The sequence below is a fragment of the Mobula hypostoma genome, chromosome 3 (genome assembly GCF_963921235.1).
Source record: "Mobula hypostoma chromosome 3, sMobHyp1.1, whole genome shotgun sequence".
In the NCBI taxonomy this organism is placed as follows: domain Eukaryota; kingdom Metazoa; phylum Chordata; class Chondrichthyes; order Myliobatiformes; family Myliobatidae; genus Mobula; species Mobula hypostoma.
In genome coordinates this window covers 63,272,288-63,287,059 of record NC_086099.1, presented here as the reverse complement: position 1 = coordinate 63,287,059, position 14,772 = coordinate 63,272,288, and the positions used below count along the sequence as shown (strand labels likewise).

Genomic DNA, 14,772 nt, shown 5'->3' with positions numbered 1-14,772 from the left:
ATGCTGACCAGTGTGCATCCATCCAAATCAATATCACCTCTTGCCTCATACCTAGGTGATTTAACTGCTTGTCTAGGCTCTGAAATGCTGCCAGTGGCTCTGCTTTCATCACCCTCTCCAGCTACGCTTGCAGACTAGTGTGGTAGTCAACCAGCCAAAGTTCATTTGCGAGTTTGAAGAACCGTGATTGCTGCAGCCATGTTTCTGTGAACAGGACTACCTGGCCAGTTTTCTACGTTGTTGGATAGTTGTCAGTTTTGCAACTGCACAGGGACTATCTTGGCCAGAGGCACAGCTAAGCCTGACTGCAGTTCCATAGAACCATATATAGAATGTAGCTGGTCTCATAACCATTAACCTAAATATGGACTAAATGCTGAATTCCCGAGACAAGGTAAAAGTGACTTCCCTCAACAACTGGACAGTATTTGACTGAGCTTGAAATCAAGGAGAAAACACTGATTGTTAATTTCACACCTCATAGAGCAGACAATAATTATTGGAAGTCAATCACTCCAGCCCCAATGTGCTGTTGTAGGAGATACTCAGAGCAGTGTCCAAGCTGCAACTCTCTTCACTAATTTCATTTATTTCAGTGGCTTGAAACTAGAGCTAGACAATAGCCAGGAATGTGATGACAGGTGGTATGTATTATTTGAACCTTGGATGTGCCAGACAATGACCATTTCCAAAAAGACAGACACCAGGATACCATTAATTGGTATTGCCATAACCAGACATCACACATTAACAACTATGGGTAATGACTAGTGACCAGAAACTTAACTGACAACTGCATAATTACCACAGACACAAGAGCAGATTGGGAACTGTCCTCTCCAAGTGACTTACCTATCTTTCCATAATCTGCATGGCAAAATTCAGAGTGTGATGGAGTACTCTTCACTTGCATAGAAGAGGACAACTTCAATAATTCTCAAGGTGTTAAGCAAACCCAGAGCAAAGCAAGCTATTTACCTGATACCTCCATAAACATCCATTCCCTCCACCAACAGCATATACTGGTTCTAGGAGTATCACCTATCACATGTGCTGCAACTATTCACCCAGACTATTCCAACAGAACCTTCCAAGCCCATGATCTTTACCTCAGAGAAGGACAATAGCAGCAGGGACATGGAAGCACCAGCACCTCCAAGTTGAACTGTCTGAATCTAAAATAGATCACTGCCACTGGGTCAAAATCCCAAAGCTCCTGGTCCAATAGCTCATCACCACCTGCTCAAAGACTGTTAGTGATGAGCAATAAATGCCGGCCTTGTCAGCAAAGCCTCAATGCAAAACAAATTAACAAATGGCAAAAAATGTAATCTTCACTTCATTTACATTTTCAGATTAGATGTAAAGATTCTAAATAGTTTTAAGCTGTTAGACAGAATTTTAGAACCTTGCTGGATGCTTGAAATAAAACATATCAAGCGATCTGCTTTGTCAAAGCAAAAGATGTAATAAGAAATCACAACATTGTCATCAATTAAATCATATGAGAAACTTCAGCAAATAAACGGTATTTACAGGAAAAACATTTTCAGAAATAGAAATTATTTTTATAGCAAACTTCAAAACAGCTTGCACCAAGAAAAAGCTATGGTAGAAAACAAATTGGAAACAAACTGAAGCAATAATAAGAACATAAGAAATAGGAGCAGGAGTAGGCCATCTGGCCCATCGAGCCTGCCCCGTCATTCAATAAGATCATGGCTGATCTGTCCGTCATGGCAAACTCAGCCCCATCTACCTGCCTTTTCCCCATAACCCTTAATTCCTCTACTATGTAAAAATCTACCTAACCATATCTTAAATATATTTAGTGAAGCAGCCTCAACTGCTTCCATGGGCAGAGAATTCCACAGATTCACCACTCTCTGGGAAAATCAGTTTCTCCTCATCTCCGTCCTAAATCTTCTCCCCGAATCTTGAGGCAATGTCCCCTAGTTCTAGTCTCACCTACCAATGGAAACAACTTTCCTACTTGTATCCTATCTAACCCTTTCAAAATTTTATATGTTTCTATAATGTCCCCTCTCATTCTTCTGAATTCCAGAGAGTATAGGCCCAGGCAACTCAATCTCTCCTCGTTAGTTAACCCCCTCATCCCTGGAATCAACCTGGTGAACCTCCTCTGCACTGCCTCCAAAGCCAGTATATATTTCTCAAATATGGAGACCAGAACTGCACACAGTACTCCAGGTGCGGCCTCACCAGTACCCTGTATAGTTGCAGCATGACCTCCCTGCTCTTGAATTCAATCCCTCTAGCAATGAAGGCAAACATTCTGTTTGCTTTCTTAATAACCTGCTGTACCTGCAAGCCAACTTTTTGCCATTCATGAACAAGCACTCCCAAATCCCTCTGCACAACAGCATGCTGCAATCTTTCACCACTTAAATAATAATCTGCTCTTCTATTATTCCTTCCAAAGTGGATGATCTCGCATTTACCAACATTGTATTCCATCTGCCAGACCTTGGCCCACTCACTTAACTGACCTATATCCTTCTGCAGACTCTCCATATCCTCTGTACAATTTGCTTTTCCACTCAGTTTAGTGCCATCAGCAAGTTTTGCTACACTACACTCAGTCCCCTCCTCCAAATCATCAATGTAAATGGTAAACAGCTGCGGGCCCAGCACCAACCCCTGCAGCATCCCACTCACCACTGACTGCCAACCGGAGAAACACCCATTTATACCAACTCTTTGCCTTCCATAGGTTAACCAATCCACTATCCATGCCAATACACTTCCTCCGACTCCATGTATCTGTATCTTATTTATAAGTCTCTTGTGTGGCACCGTATCGAACACCTTCTGGAAATCCAAGTATACGACATCCACCTGTTCCCCTCTATCCACTGCACTCATTATGTCCTCGAAGAACTCCAGTAAGTTTGTCAAACAGGACCTGCCCTTTCTGAAACCATGCTGCCTCTGTCTGATGGAATCGCTCCTTTCTAAATAGTACACTATTTCTACCTTAATGACAGCTTCAAGCATTTTCCCGACTACAGATGTTAAGCTAACTGGCCTATAATTGCCCGTCTTTTGCCTACATCCCTTTTTAAAAAGTGGTGTGACATTTGCTGCCTTCCAATTCTCCAGGACCTCCAGAGTCTAGAGAGTTTTGATGAATAATTACCAACGCATCTACTATAACTTCCGCCAATTCCTTCAGCACCCTGGGATGCATCCCATCAGGACCAGGGGACTTATCTACCTTCAGGCTCTCTAGTTTGCTTATCACTATCTCTTTAGTGACAGTGATTTTATCGAGGTCTTCACCTCCCATTCCATCCATAACATCCTTCTTTGGCATATTAGATGTGCCCTCCACCATGAAGACCGACACAAAATAGTCGTTCAATGCCTCAGCCATTTCCTTATCACCCAATATCAATTTCCCCTTCTCATCTTCCAAGGGACCTACGTTGACTTTAGCCACCCTCTTCCGCTTTATATATTTATAAAAACTTTTGCTATCTATTTTTACATTTTGTGCTAATTTACTTTCATATCTTTCCTTTCCTTATTTCTTGTTTATTTGTTCTCTGTTGCTTTTTAAAGTTTTCCCAATCCTCCAGTCTCCCACTACTCTTTGCGACTTTGTACATGAGCTTTTAATTTAATACTATCTTTTATTTCCTTAGTTATCCAAGGCTGGCTCTCCCACACTTATCATGAGAGAAAGTCTACCATATTAGTTAAGACCCATCTACTATCCTGAGAGGCAGGATTTATGAACATTTGATGAGGCATAATATGATTAGTCAGCATGGCTTTGTCAAAGGTTGGTCGTGCCTTACGATCCTGATTGAATTTTTTGAAGATGTGACTAAACACATTGATAAAGATAGAGCAGTAAATGTAGTGTATATGGATTTCAACAAGGCATTTGATAAGGTACCCCATGTAAGACTTATTGAGAAAGAACGGAGGCATGGGATCCAAGGGGACCTTGCTTTGGCTTGGCTTGCCCACAGAAGACAAAGAGTGTTTGTAGGTGGGTCATATTCTGCATGGACATCAGTGCCCAGTGGTGTGCCTCAGGGATCTGTTCTGGGACCCCTACTCTTCGTGATTTTTATAAATGACCTGGATGAGGAAGTGGAGGGATGAGTTAGTAAGTTTGCTGATGACACAAAGGTTGGGGGTGTTGTGGATAGTGTGGAGGGCTGTCAGAGGTTACAGCAGGACATCGATAGGATGCAAAACTGGGCTGAGAAGTGGCAGATGGAGTTCAACCCAGGTAAGTGTGAGGTGGTTCATTTTGGTAGGTCAAATATGATGGCAGAATATAGTATTAATAGTATAAAGGCAGTGTGGAGGATCAGAAGGATCTTGAGGTCTGAGCCCGTAGGACACTCAAAGCAGTTGCGCAGGTTGACTCTGTGGTTAAGAAGGCATACGGTGTATTGGCCTTCATCAACTATGGGATTGAGTTCAAGAGCCCAGAGGTAATGTTACAGCTATATAGGACCCTGGTCAGAACCCACTTGGAGTACTGTGCTCAGTTGTGATCACCTCACTTACAGGAAGGATGTGGAAACTAAAGAAATGGTGCAGAGGAGATTTACAAGGCTGTTGCCTGGATTGGGGAGCATGCCTTATGAGAATAGGTTGAGTAAACTTGGTCTTTGCTTCTTGGAGCAACGGGAGATGAGAGGTGACCTGATAGAGGTGATAATGAGAGGCATTGATCGTGTGGGTAGTCAAAGGCTTTTTCCCAGGGCTGAATTGGCTATCATGAGAGGGCACAGTTTTAAGGTGTTTGGAAGTAGGTACAAAGGAGATGTCAGGGGTAGGTTTTTTTTAAAATGCAGAGAGTGATGAGCGCATGGAATGGGTTGCCAGCAACGGTGGTGGAGGCAGATACAACGGGGTCTTTTAAAAGACTCTTGGATAGGTACATAGAGCTTAGAAAAATAGAGGACTATGGGTAACCCTAGGTAATTTCTAAATTAAGTACATGTTCAGTACAGCATTGTGGGCTGAAGGGCATGTATTGTGTTGTAGGTTTTCTATGTCCTATGTTTCTAAATCCCCAGGGCCTGACAAGGTGTTCCCTCAGACCCTATGGAAGGCAAGTACGGAAATTGCCGGGGCCCTAGCAGAGATATTTAAAACATCCTAAGTGACAGGTGAGGTAGCAGAGGATTGGAAACCAGCCAATGTTCCTCCACTGTTCAAAAAAGGCTCTAAACATAAGCCAGGACATTATAGACCAGTGAGTCAACATCTGTTGTGGGCAAGTTACTAGAAGGTATTCCAAGGGATCAGATATACAAGTATTTGTATAGACATGGACTGATTAAGGATAGTCAGCATGGCTTTGTGCGTGGTAGGTCATGTCTAACCAATCTTACAGAGTTACCAGGAAAGAGGATGAAGGCAAGAAAATGGATGTTGACTACATGGACTTTAGTAAGGCATTTGACAAGGTCCCGCATGGGAGGCTGGTCAAAAGGTTTCAATTGCTCGGCATTCAGGATGAAGTAGTAAATTGGATTGGATATTGGCTTTAGGGAAAAAGTCAGAGTGTGGTAGTAGAGGGTTGCCTCTCTAACTGGAGGCTGGTGACGAGCGGAGTGCCACGGGGATCAGTGCTAGGTCATTGTTTGTCATCTACATCAATGATCTGGAGGATAATGTGGCTAAGTGGATCAGCAAATTTGTGGATGACTCCAAAATTGGGGGTGTAGTGGACAGTGAGGAAGACTGTCATGGTTTGCAGAGGGATCTGCATCAGCTGGAAAAATGGGCTGGAAAATGGCAGATGGAATTTAATGCAGACGTGCAACTTTGTCGCACTTCAGTAGGACCAACCAGGGTAGGACTTACACAGTGAATGATCAGGCACTGAGGAGTGTGGTAGAACAAAGGGATCTGGGAATACAGGTACATAATTTGTTGAAAGTGGTGTCACAGGTAAATAAGGTTGTAAAGAAAGCTTTTGACACATTGGCCTTCACAAATCAAAGTACTGAGTACAGGACATGGGATGTTACGGGAAGTTGTTTAAGACATTGGTGAGGCCTGATTTGGAGTATTGTGTGTAGTTTTGGTCACCTACCCACAGAAAAGATGTAAATAAGGGTGAAAGAGTACAGATAAAATTTACAAGGATGTTGCCGGGTCTGGAGAACCTGAGTAACAAGGAAAGATTGAATAGGTTAGGTCTGTGTTCTTTAGAATGTAGAATATTGAGTGAAGAGTTGATAGAGGTATACAAAATTATGAGAGCATTGGTAAGGTAAATGCAAGCAGGCTTTTTCCACTGAGGTTGGGTGGGAGTACAACCAGAGGTCGTGGGTTAAGGGTGAAAGTGACAAGTTGAAGGGGAACATAAAGGGAAAATTCACTCAGAGGGTCATGAGAGTGTGGAAAGAGTTACCAGCGCAAGTGGTGCATGTTAGCTCAATTTCAATGTACTGTAGGGGTATGGAGGACTACGGTCACATTTGACCACAGACCAGTTGGAGCAAACTGACTTATTGAACTAATGGTAGTTCAATAAGGAGTTTAATAGAATAGAGGAAACTAGAAGTACAAGCACATAGTTTGTTGAAAGCAAAGTCATAGACAGACAGAGCACTATGAAAGATATAAGGCATGCTGGTCTTCATCAGTCAGAGCATTGAGTATAGGAGTTAGAACATTATGTGGTAATTGTAAAAGCCAGTGGAACTGCACTTGGAGTAACATGTATACTTTTAGTCAATGTGTTAAAGGAAAGATGTGGTTAAATTGCAAAAAATGCAAAAAAAACTTACAAGGATTTTAGAAACTACAGCATAGAAACAGGCCTTTTGGCCCTTCTTGGCTGGCCGAACCATTTTCTGCCTAGTCCCACTGACCTGCACATGGACCATATCCCTCCATACAACTCCCATCCATGTATCTGTCCAATTTATTCTCAAATGTTAAAAAAGAACCCGCATTTACCACCTCATCTGGCGGCACATTCCATACTCCCACCACTCTCTGTGTGAAGAAGCCCCCCCTAATGTTCCCTTTAAACTTTTCCCCCCTCACCCTTAACCCATGTCCTCTGGTTTTTTTTCTCCCCTTGCCTCAGTGGAAAAAGCCTGGATTTTGCCAGGACTAGAAGGCCTGTGTTATGGGAAGAAATTGGGCAGGCTACGTCTCTATTCTTTGGAACATAGGAGAATGAGGGGCAACTTTATGGAAGTGGTTAAGATTATGAGATGCATAGATAAAGTGGATGGTAACAGTCCTTTCCCAACGGTAGGGAAGTCCTGAAGTGACTCTACGACTTTATGTTGAAATCACAAGCTATCCACTAAATTTCCATTTCAAAGGAATGAGAGGTGACTCGATATGGAGGAGGGAGTGTTTAGAAGAGAGGAGAGCCAGCCATTTTTTCTCAGAGCAGCAACAGCTAATACCAGAGGTCATCCTTTTCAACTGAGGGGATGAACAGTCAGGGGAGGTTTCAGAGGTAGTTTTTTTATATAACAGAGTGGTAAGAGTCTAAAACACTGCAGGATTGGTGGCACATGCTGATACATTAGCTACATTTAATAGACTCGTAGATGGGTACATGGTTGAAAGAAAAAAGTAAGTTATGGTTATGTAGGAGGGAAGGATTGGATTGATCATGTACAACATGATTGGCACAACATCATTGGCCAAAGTTCTAGGATCTAGATATATTTCTGTATTCTGTTAGAAAATTGCTCCATCACTGCTTTTCTTTTTAACATCTTGGCAAGTAACCTTAACAATGTCTAAAACAATAAATGATGTTTCAAAGCAGAGTTCAATAAGGGACTGGTAACTTTCCAAAACAACTGTGTGACATCCAATGACAACTTCTGTCTCCTTCTGCTGATTGGAAATGGGATTATTCATCTATCAAGATGATGCCCAATTTTTCCTATTCAAAGGAAACATCCCTGAAAAGAATATTTCTACATGTCAGAATGTTACATTAAATAGTGTAGGTAGTTTTTTGCGTTGTGTTGTTCATTGTGTTGCAAGATTATAGGGCATATTAGAGTCGCCTACTACATCTACAGGTCAATGCTACCGATGCTCCGACATACACTAGAAGCAGTTTCGAAACAATGAAAATGAGACACCGTGTACGTAATGAAATGCATCACAGCAGAAGGCGCAGATACAATACGAGGATACACGGGGTCTTATTTTGCCGGTTCGGGTCTATGTTGATGGATTCATTTCGAGCAGACACCAGTCCGGTGTCAATACAGGAATCAACTTTGTTTATCCCGATTATCCAACTCCTATTTTTACTGCCTGGCTGGATCCTCATTGTGGGACATGAGTAACTAAACTCATTAAGACTCTTCAAGTATGAGCCACAATATCGACTGACTGAAAACTTTCAGAGAATGTTCACTCCCTCAGTTCCCTGGTATTACTTAATTAACATTTGAACCACCAGTTCATAGTGTGCGGACCTTCGGACATTCCAGCACATCATAGCCAAACGTAGCAACTGACATTTCATTACCTCACGTGCTAGTTAATTTAGAAAGCGGTGTGCGCCAGTGACATTATGGTAAAGGGACTCAGAAAGATCAAAATATCACAAGTACGAACAAACACATCGACAGAGTCAGCGACAAATACTAAAAACACCGTACCTAGAAATGCCAAAACGATGATCAGCACGCAGGTGAAAGCGCAGACGCACGGAATGAGTATCATCGGTAAGCAGCGGAGGTGCTTGACTGATCCGAGCTTCTGTGGACAAGCAATCCCCGCGTTGCTTTCATCTGGCCCCGGTACCTGCTTCTGAAGGAAAGAAGAGAGGCATCGTTAGCCCCCGCGTTGGTGACCACAACTCACAAAACTACATTCAGAATCGCTGCGAAGTACGACAAGACATTCCGTTTAGAATTAATTTGCACGGAATCACCCCCAATTAGGGACAGTAGATGTCCGGGGGTGCAGGTTGTTTTTACAATACTAGATTAGTAAATGCTAGTTTCTAATACTGTGCTGTACCGCGCCGTGGGAACTGTGCCTCTCCCACCCACTCCAAGAACTTCTCCCAATATTTAAACCGGACGCAAATTGTAAATGACCTGCGTGATCATAGGATCGGATGAAACAATACGTGGCCATGGCTTGTGCTTCATCCTCAAGGGAAATAATCTGCCTTCCTCAATTCGTAAAACTCACTCATTCGGAGCCAGCCGTCTATGCACCATTAAGTCGGTGTTGCCGCAAGGTCCTAATGCCACGGGTATTCTCCCCACTCTGACTCAATAACCTTCACCCGTTTTAGGAACGTCAGAAATAGCTTCAGCGGGCCATCGGTCGCTCAAACCCAACTTTAACTTTCAACTCAGATATAATTTTCCTGCCTCATCCTTTGCTTCCTTTAATATATATTTAAAAAATCAAGTAGTGAGGGCATTGAAAAAAGTAAACAATTTGGCGATTAAAAGTCACGCTGGTTAAATTCAGCTTCTGTGCATCAAACTGTGTTAACACCATGCATTGGTATCTTTAGATAATTTTTCCACATGGATTGGAAGACTATACATATTTATGACTTACCATGTGCATTTCAAAGACGCAAATATTCATGATTAAGTATGCTTTGTTCAGGAACAAATCTGAATATTACGGCAGGACGCCGAGGGGACCCTGTCATTAACTCCCTTGGTCCCATTGCTGGCTATATTTAAACTTTTTTTTTGTCTTCGGATCTTTCAATCTAGTAGTAAATTGACTAGAATTTGAAACATACCGTAAATTACGTTATGTTTAGCCTAGCGTCTGTTTGGATAACGAGGGTTGGATCAAAGGTCACATCTTTTACAGGAGAAGCCAAGCTAGACCACAACGCCAGGAAGACTGTTTTCAGGGGCAGTCGTAGGTCGAGTTTGCGCTCCATACCACAAAAACTTCTGCAGAATGGGCACACGAGCAGAGACATTAAAACAGAGAAAATGATTAAAAGTTTCGGGGTTTACATCAAATGAACTGATGAAACTTTTCCTGACTGAAACGATTTTTCTCTGATAATGGGCGCGCACGATCATAACGGTGCGGGTGTAAGTCCCCCAGATCAAAGCTTCAGAGAAGCTGTTAACTCCTGCATTTAATCGTCAGTGTTCAGTGAAGTATAACTAAAAATATGTTTCATAGAAACAACAGGAATAAAGAACCCCGGACACGACTCTGATTTCCGAGAGAGACAAAATCATTGTTGCCTTTATAAACCTGAAAATTTTCATGGTGCAAATTCCATGTTGACGCTAGCTTTATATTTCACAAAACTCGGCCCAATACCACAGAACATAAAGTGAAAATGAATGTCTATCCGCTCCGATTATTAAATTTCATTCCGGCGCAACTTTACGTACTGAAGCCGAATAATATCGACAAGCTACGGGAACATAACACCATTTGAAGCTGTCGTGAGAGAGTAACTCAAACCGCAGCACTGCCGGCAACAAGACTTAATTCAACAGTGCAATACAATCATTTAGAACTAAACCAAACTGGATACCATGAATCTTATTGCCTGCGCATTTCCTCCAAAATATTTTTTAAAGTTCACATTATTTCAATCTAACTCTTCAGCTTTAAACATATAACTCGCAATATTCAATTTATACTTCAAAACGATTTGTATTTTTCTTTAAGATCTTGGCGTTCCTGGAAAAATTGTTCTTCCCTTCGGGAACATTTCAGGTAGTTGTCACAATTCGCTTTAGAAACTGCAAACCACTGAAACACAGCAAAAGACCGTTACGCCATACCGCTCTTTCCCAGTTCCGGTTAAATTATGGTTCCTGTTGAATTCCAGTGGAACAACAGGTATTGGCGGTAATAAAGCATATACGAAAGAAACCTGCTTTCTGGAGGGCAATGCAACTTGTCACTCTGGTGGTGCTAACAACTTACTCCGTTAGTGCTGACTTGCTGGTACTGCTCTTTAGGCTTAGCAGGAGCGCCTTGTCGCTCTGACAACATTGTGAGATTGGCTGTGATCTACGATCCCCGTTTCCCTCTTCCATCAGAGAGCATGAGAAGTCTCACTTCCACTCGTTTTTAATAGGCTCACGCCGAGCTCACAATATTTGCATTTCGATAACGTAAAACAAAACAAATCCCTCCCGCACCCTGACATTTACAACGCCTTAAAGCAACAGTGATCGAGTACAGCCAGAACCAGAGTAAATTGTATCCTGGTATGGGTTAAAAGCTAACACGTCCATGCAGCTAATGTTACTTTGTCAGAGGTTTACACGAACAAATGATACGGGCAAAGTTTGACGGATATTCAGAATTATAGAAGTTCAAAGATGAATGGTACTTTAATCAGGTGGAGATTGCGGGGTCTTCGTTTTCAGCACACACATGATCACCTTTTTATTCTGGATATTTCAGAATAAGAAAGGCAATGATGGAATGGTACTTGCTCCAGCACTTCTAATTCATTGGAAATAACATGACCCTCCAAACCAGAGTGTTAGTTTCAGTTTCATTCATAGGTTGCCACACCAAAGCACTACAGAGGGAGCTCCACACTGCTATCCGAGGAGATTGCTTCCTCGAGGGGGGTACAATATATACCACAACAGAATTCAGAATCAGAATTTCCGCTTATTGTTGCTGACATTTGTCGAGAAATTCCGCTGGTTTGCGACAGTACAGTCCAAGACAAAAAATTATTACCTGTTACAAAAACAAAATCAATATTACTTTGTGGGATTTAAATGCGCATGCTTTTGCTGCTATTTTTCAGAAATACTTAATTGGCTGGAAAACACTTCAGGTTATCCCAACGTTGTCAAAGAATTAAATGCATTTTGCTTTTCTAGGGTGATGTTCTATAGTGTGTATTAATTACTCTTTAAAAATGTGTTGAGAACTAAGCATTCTGAAGAGGTGCTCAATGAATGACATTTTGATCAACTACTAATATTCTAGGCTTCCCGTTATATTTGCCTATGCTATTATCTTTTGTTATTAAAATTGACTTGTGTTTTTTATGATTAAGCAGTATGACATAATTATTCATTCTATAATCAAAGGGTCAGCCTGGCACATTGATACTATGGTTGCCCCTGTATCAGGAAGTTGTTGCTTTAAGTCCTATTCCAAGACTTCAATCTTATTTAGTATCTACCTCTGTGCTACTTCACAAGAAGTAGTAACATTCAGTATGCAACTTAGGAACAAATGCCATAATTTAGTACCCAATCCAGCCATCTCTCGTGTTCCTTTGCTCCAAATAGAAGAGCCCTCATCATTTTCCTTATAAGACATATTTTCTAATTCAGGCAACATACTGACAAATCTCCTCTCTGAGGCCTCTACATCCTTCCTTCCACATGTGGCCAAGTACTTAAGGCGTTCGTCTAGTGATTTGAAGGTCACTAGTTCGAGCCTCAACTGTGGCAGCATGTTTGTGTCCTTGAGCAAGGCACTTAATCACACATTGCTCTAGTCTGTGCGAGGAGTGGCCCCCCAGACAAACTTCCAATCTGCGCCTTGTAAGGCATGAAAATGCCCGACGTAGACCTCTTATGGTCTGAGTCGACATTCCCTCCCCCTTCCTATAATGAGGCACACAAAACTGAACTCAGTCCACTAGCTAATGAAGGCCAGCATACCACATGTGTTCTAAACCACCCCATCAACATATGTGGCGATTTTGAAGGGTCTCTAAACTTGGTCCCCAAGATCCCTCTGTTCCTCCACTCTACTAAGAATCCTGCCATTAAACATACGCTGCCTTCAAGTTTGATCTTCTAGTGTATCACTTCACCACAGATTTCCAGATTGAGCTCCATCTGCCACTTCCTTGCCCAATTCTACATCCTGTCTGCATCCTGCTGTAACCTACGACAACCTTCTACACTATCCACAACACCTCCAACCTTTGTGTATTCTGCAAACTTACTAATCCATTCCTCCACTTTGCAGTATCAATTTTTTTATGATTTTACACAATACAAAAGGAAGCCATTTAACTTCCTATAACTGTTGAAAAAACAATTCTCCTCTTTCAGCACTTGCTCTGCAGATTATAGCTTTCATTGTCCATCCATATTACATCCTCAAAAATTCAGTCATTAACTTCATTATTTATTAGTGAACCCGTACTAACTGATTCTTAAAGTAGATTTGAATAATTTGACTACCAAATTTAAACCAATTAATTACAGACCAATTCTTCCTCACTTTCTAAAATAGTAGCACATTAGTAATCCTCCAGTGCTCTGGTTCCACAGTTCTAGCGAGGGAGGAATGAAAAATTATAGTCAGAATATTTGAAATTCTCTTCTTTGTTTTTATAAACTGTCTGGGAGAGATTTTATCTGGGCACATTGATTTTTCTGATTTGATTTATGTGCAAGAACTTCATCCATATTCTCCAGCTCGCAGAGTAACTTCTGTCTATTTGGCTTGCCACAAGCTTTACTTTAACCATAGTTATTCTCATGCTCATCATATATTTTTATCAACCACTTTTAGATTTTCTTTGATTTCATCAATATTTCTCTATGATCTGAGTTTTTCTTATTTCTATTTTAACTTCCTATACTTTTCCGTACTTTCTGCTGTATTAAACTAGGTATTTGACAAAAGTTTCCTTTCTGAAAATGCAGGTAAACAATAATATCTACTGATCTCCTTTGTCTATTCTGCCGGCTGCTTCCTCACAGAATTCTTACAGAATAGTCAGAAAAGATTTTCCCTTAAAGAAATCATGCTGACTTCGAGTACTTCATCATGTGCCTCCATGTACCCTGAAACCTCGTCCTTAATAATGGACTCTAACATCTTACCAACCGATGAAGTCAGGCTAACTGGCCTAGAATTTCCTGTCTTTTGCCTCCCTTCCTTCTTAAAGAGTGGAGTGATATTTGCAATTTTCCAGTCTTCCAGGAACATTTTAGAGTCTAGTGATTTTGAAAGATCACTGCTAATGCCTATATAATCTCTTCAGCTTCGTCTTTCAGAACCCTAGGCTGTAGTCCATTTGGTTCAGGTGACTTACTTACCTCCAGACATTTCCCCTTGCAAGCACCTTCTCCTTAGTAACATCAACGACATTCATTTATGTCTCCCCACCTCTCTCAAAGTTTTGATATGTTGCTGGTGTCTTCCACAGTGATGACTGGCATATAATGCATATTTAGTTTGCCTGGTATTTTTTTTAATTTCTCATTACTACCTCTTTAGTGGTCCAATGTCCACTCCCGCCTCGGTATATCTGAAAAATCTTTTGGTATCTTCTTTTATACTATTGGCCAGCTTACCTTCATATTTCATCTTTTTTCACCTTATTGCCTTCTGTTGGTTTTAAAAGCTTCCCATGCTAGTTTCCCACTAATTTTTGCTATATTGTATGTCTCTCCTTTGCTTTTATGCAGTCTTTAACTTCCCTTTTTAGCCACAGTTGCTTCATCTTCCCTTCCAAATTTTTCTCCTTCTTTGGGATGAACTGATCCTGTCTCTTCCAAATTATTCCCCGAAACTGAAGCCATTACTGTTCTACCTTCATCCCTACTACTGACCACTTCATATCAAATTTGGCACACTCATCTCTTATATCTTTACTCAATTGTGTACTGATACATCAGATTTTAGCTTCTTCTTAAGTTGCAGGGTGGAGTTTATCATATTATGATCACTGTCTCCTAAGAGTTCCTTTACTTTAAGGTCCCTAATCAAATCTGGTTCATTGCACCACACCAAATCCAGAACTGACTTTTCCTGGTGGGCTTGTCCATA

The 14,772-nt window shown here is 41.3% G+C and overlaps 1 protein-coding gene across 7 annotated transcripts in view; it reads right to left on the bottom strand.

Annotated features, from left to right (window-relative positions):
- corin (corin, serine peptidase) overlaps positions 1-11,050 on the bottom strand; it is a 192,973-nt gene extending 181,923 nt beyond the window's left edge. For 5 of the 7 annotated variants that reach the window (XM_063043192.1, XM_063043195.1, XM_063043193.1 and 2 more), the window contains exons 1-2: positions 10,930-11,050; positions 8,652-8,802 (exon numbers count right to left, since the gene is read on the bottom strand). In XM_063043192.1, the coding sequence (XP_062899262.1) occupies positions 8,652-8,802; positions 10,930-10,998 (220 nt within the window). In that variant the 5' untranslated portion in view covers positions 10,999-11,050. Of the gene's footprint in view, positions 1-8,651; positions 8,803-9,095; positions 9,203-9,766; positions 9,890-10,929 lie in introns of those variants that run through there. The other 2 variants (XM_063043196.1, XM_063043194.1) reach the window with 2 other exon arrangements.
- Positions 11,051-14,772: the final 3,722 nt, after the last annotated feature.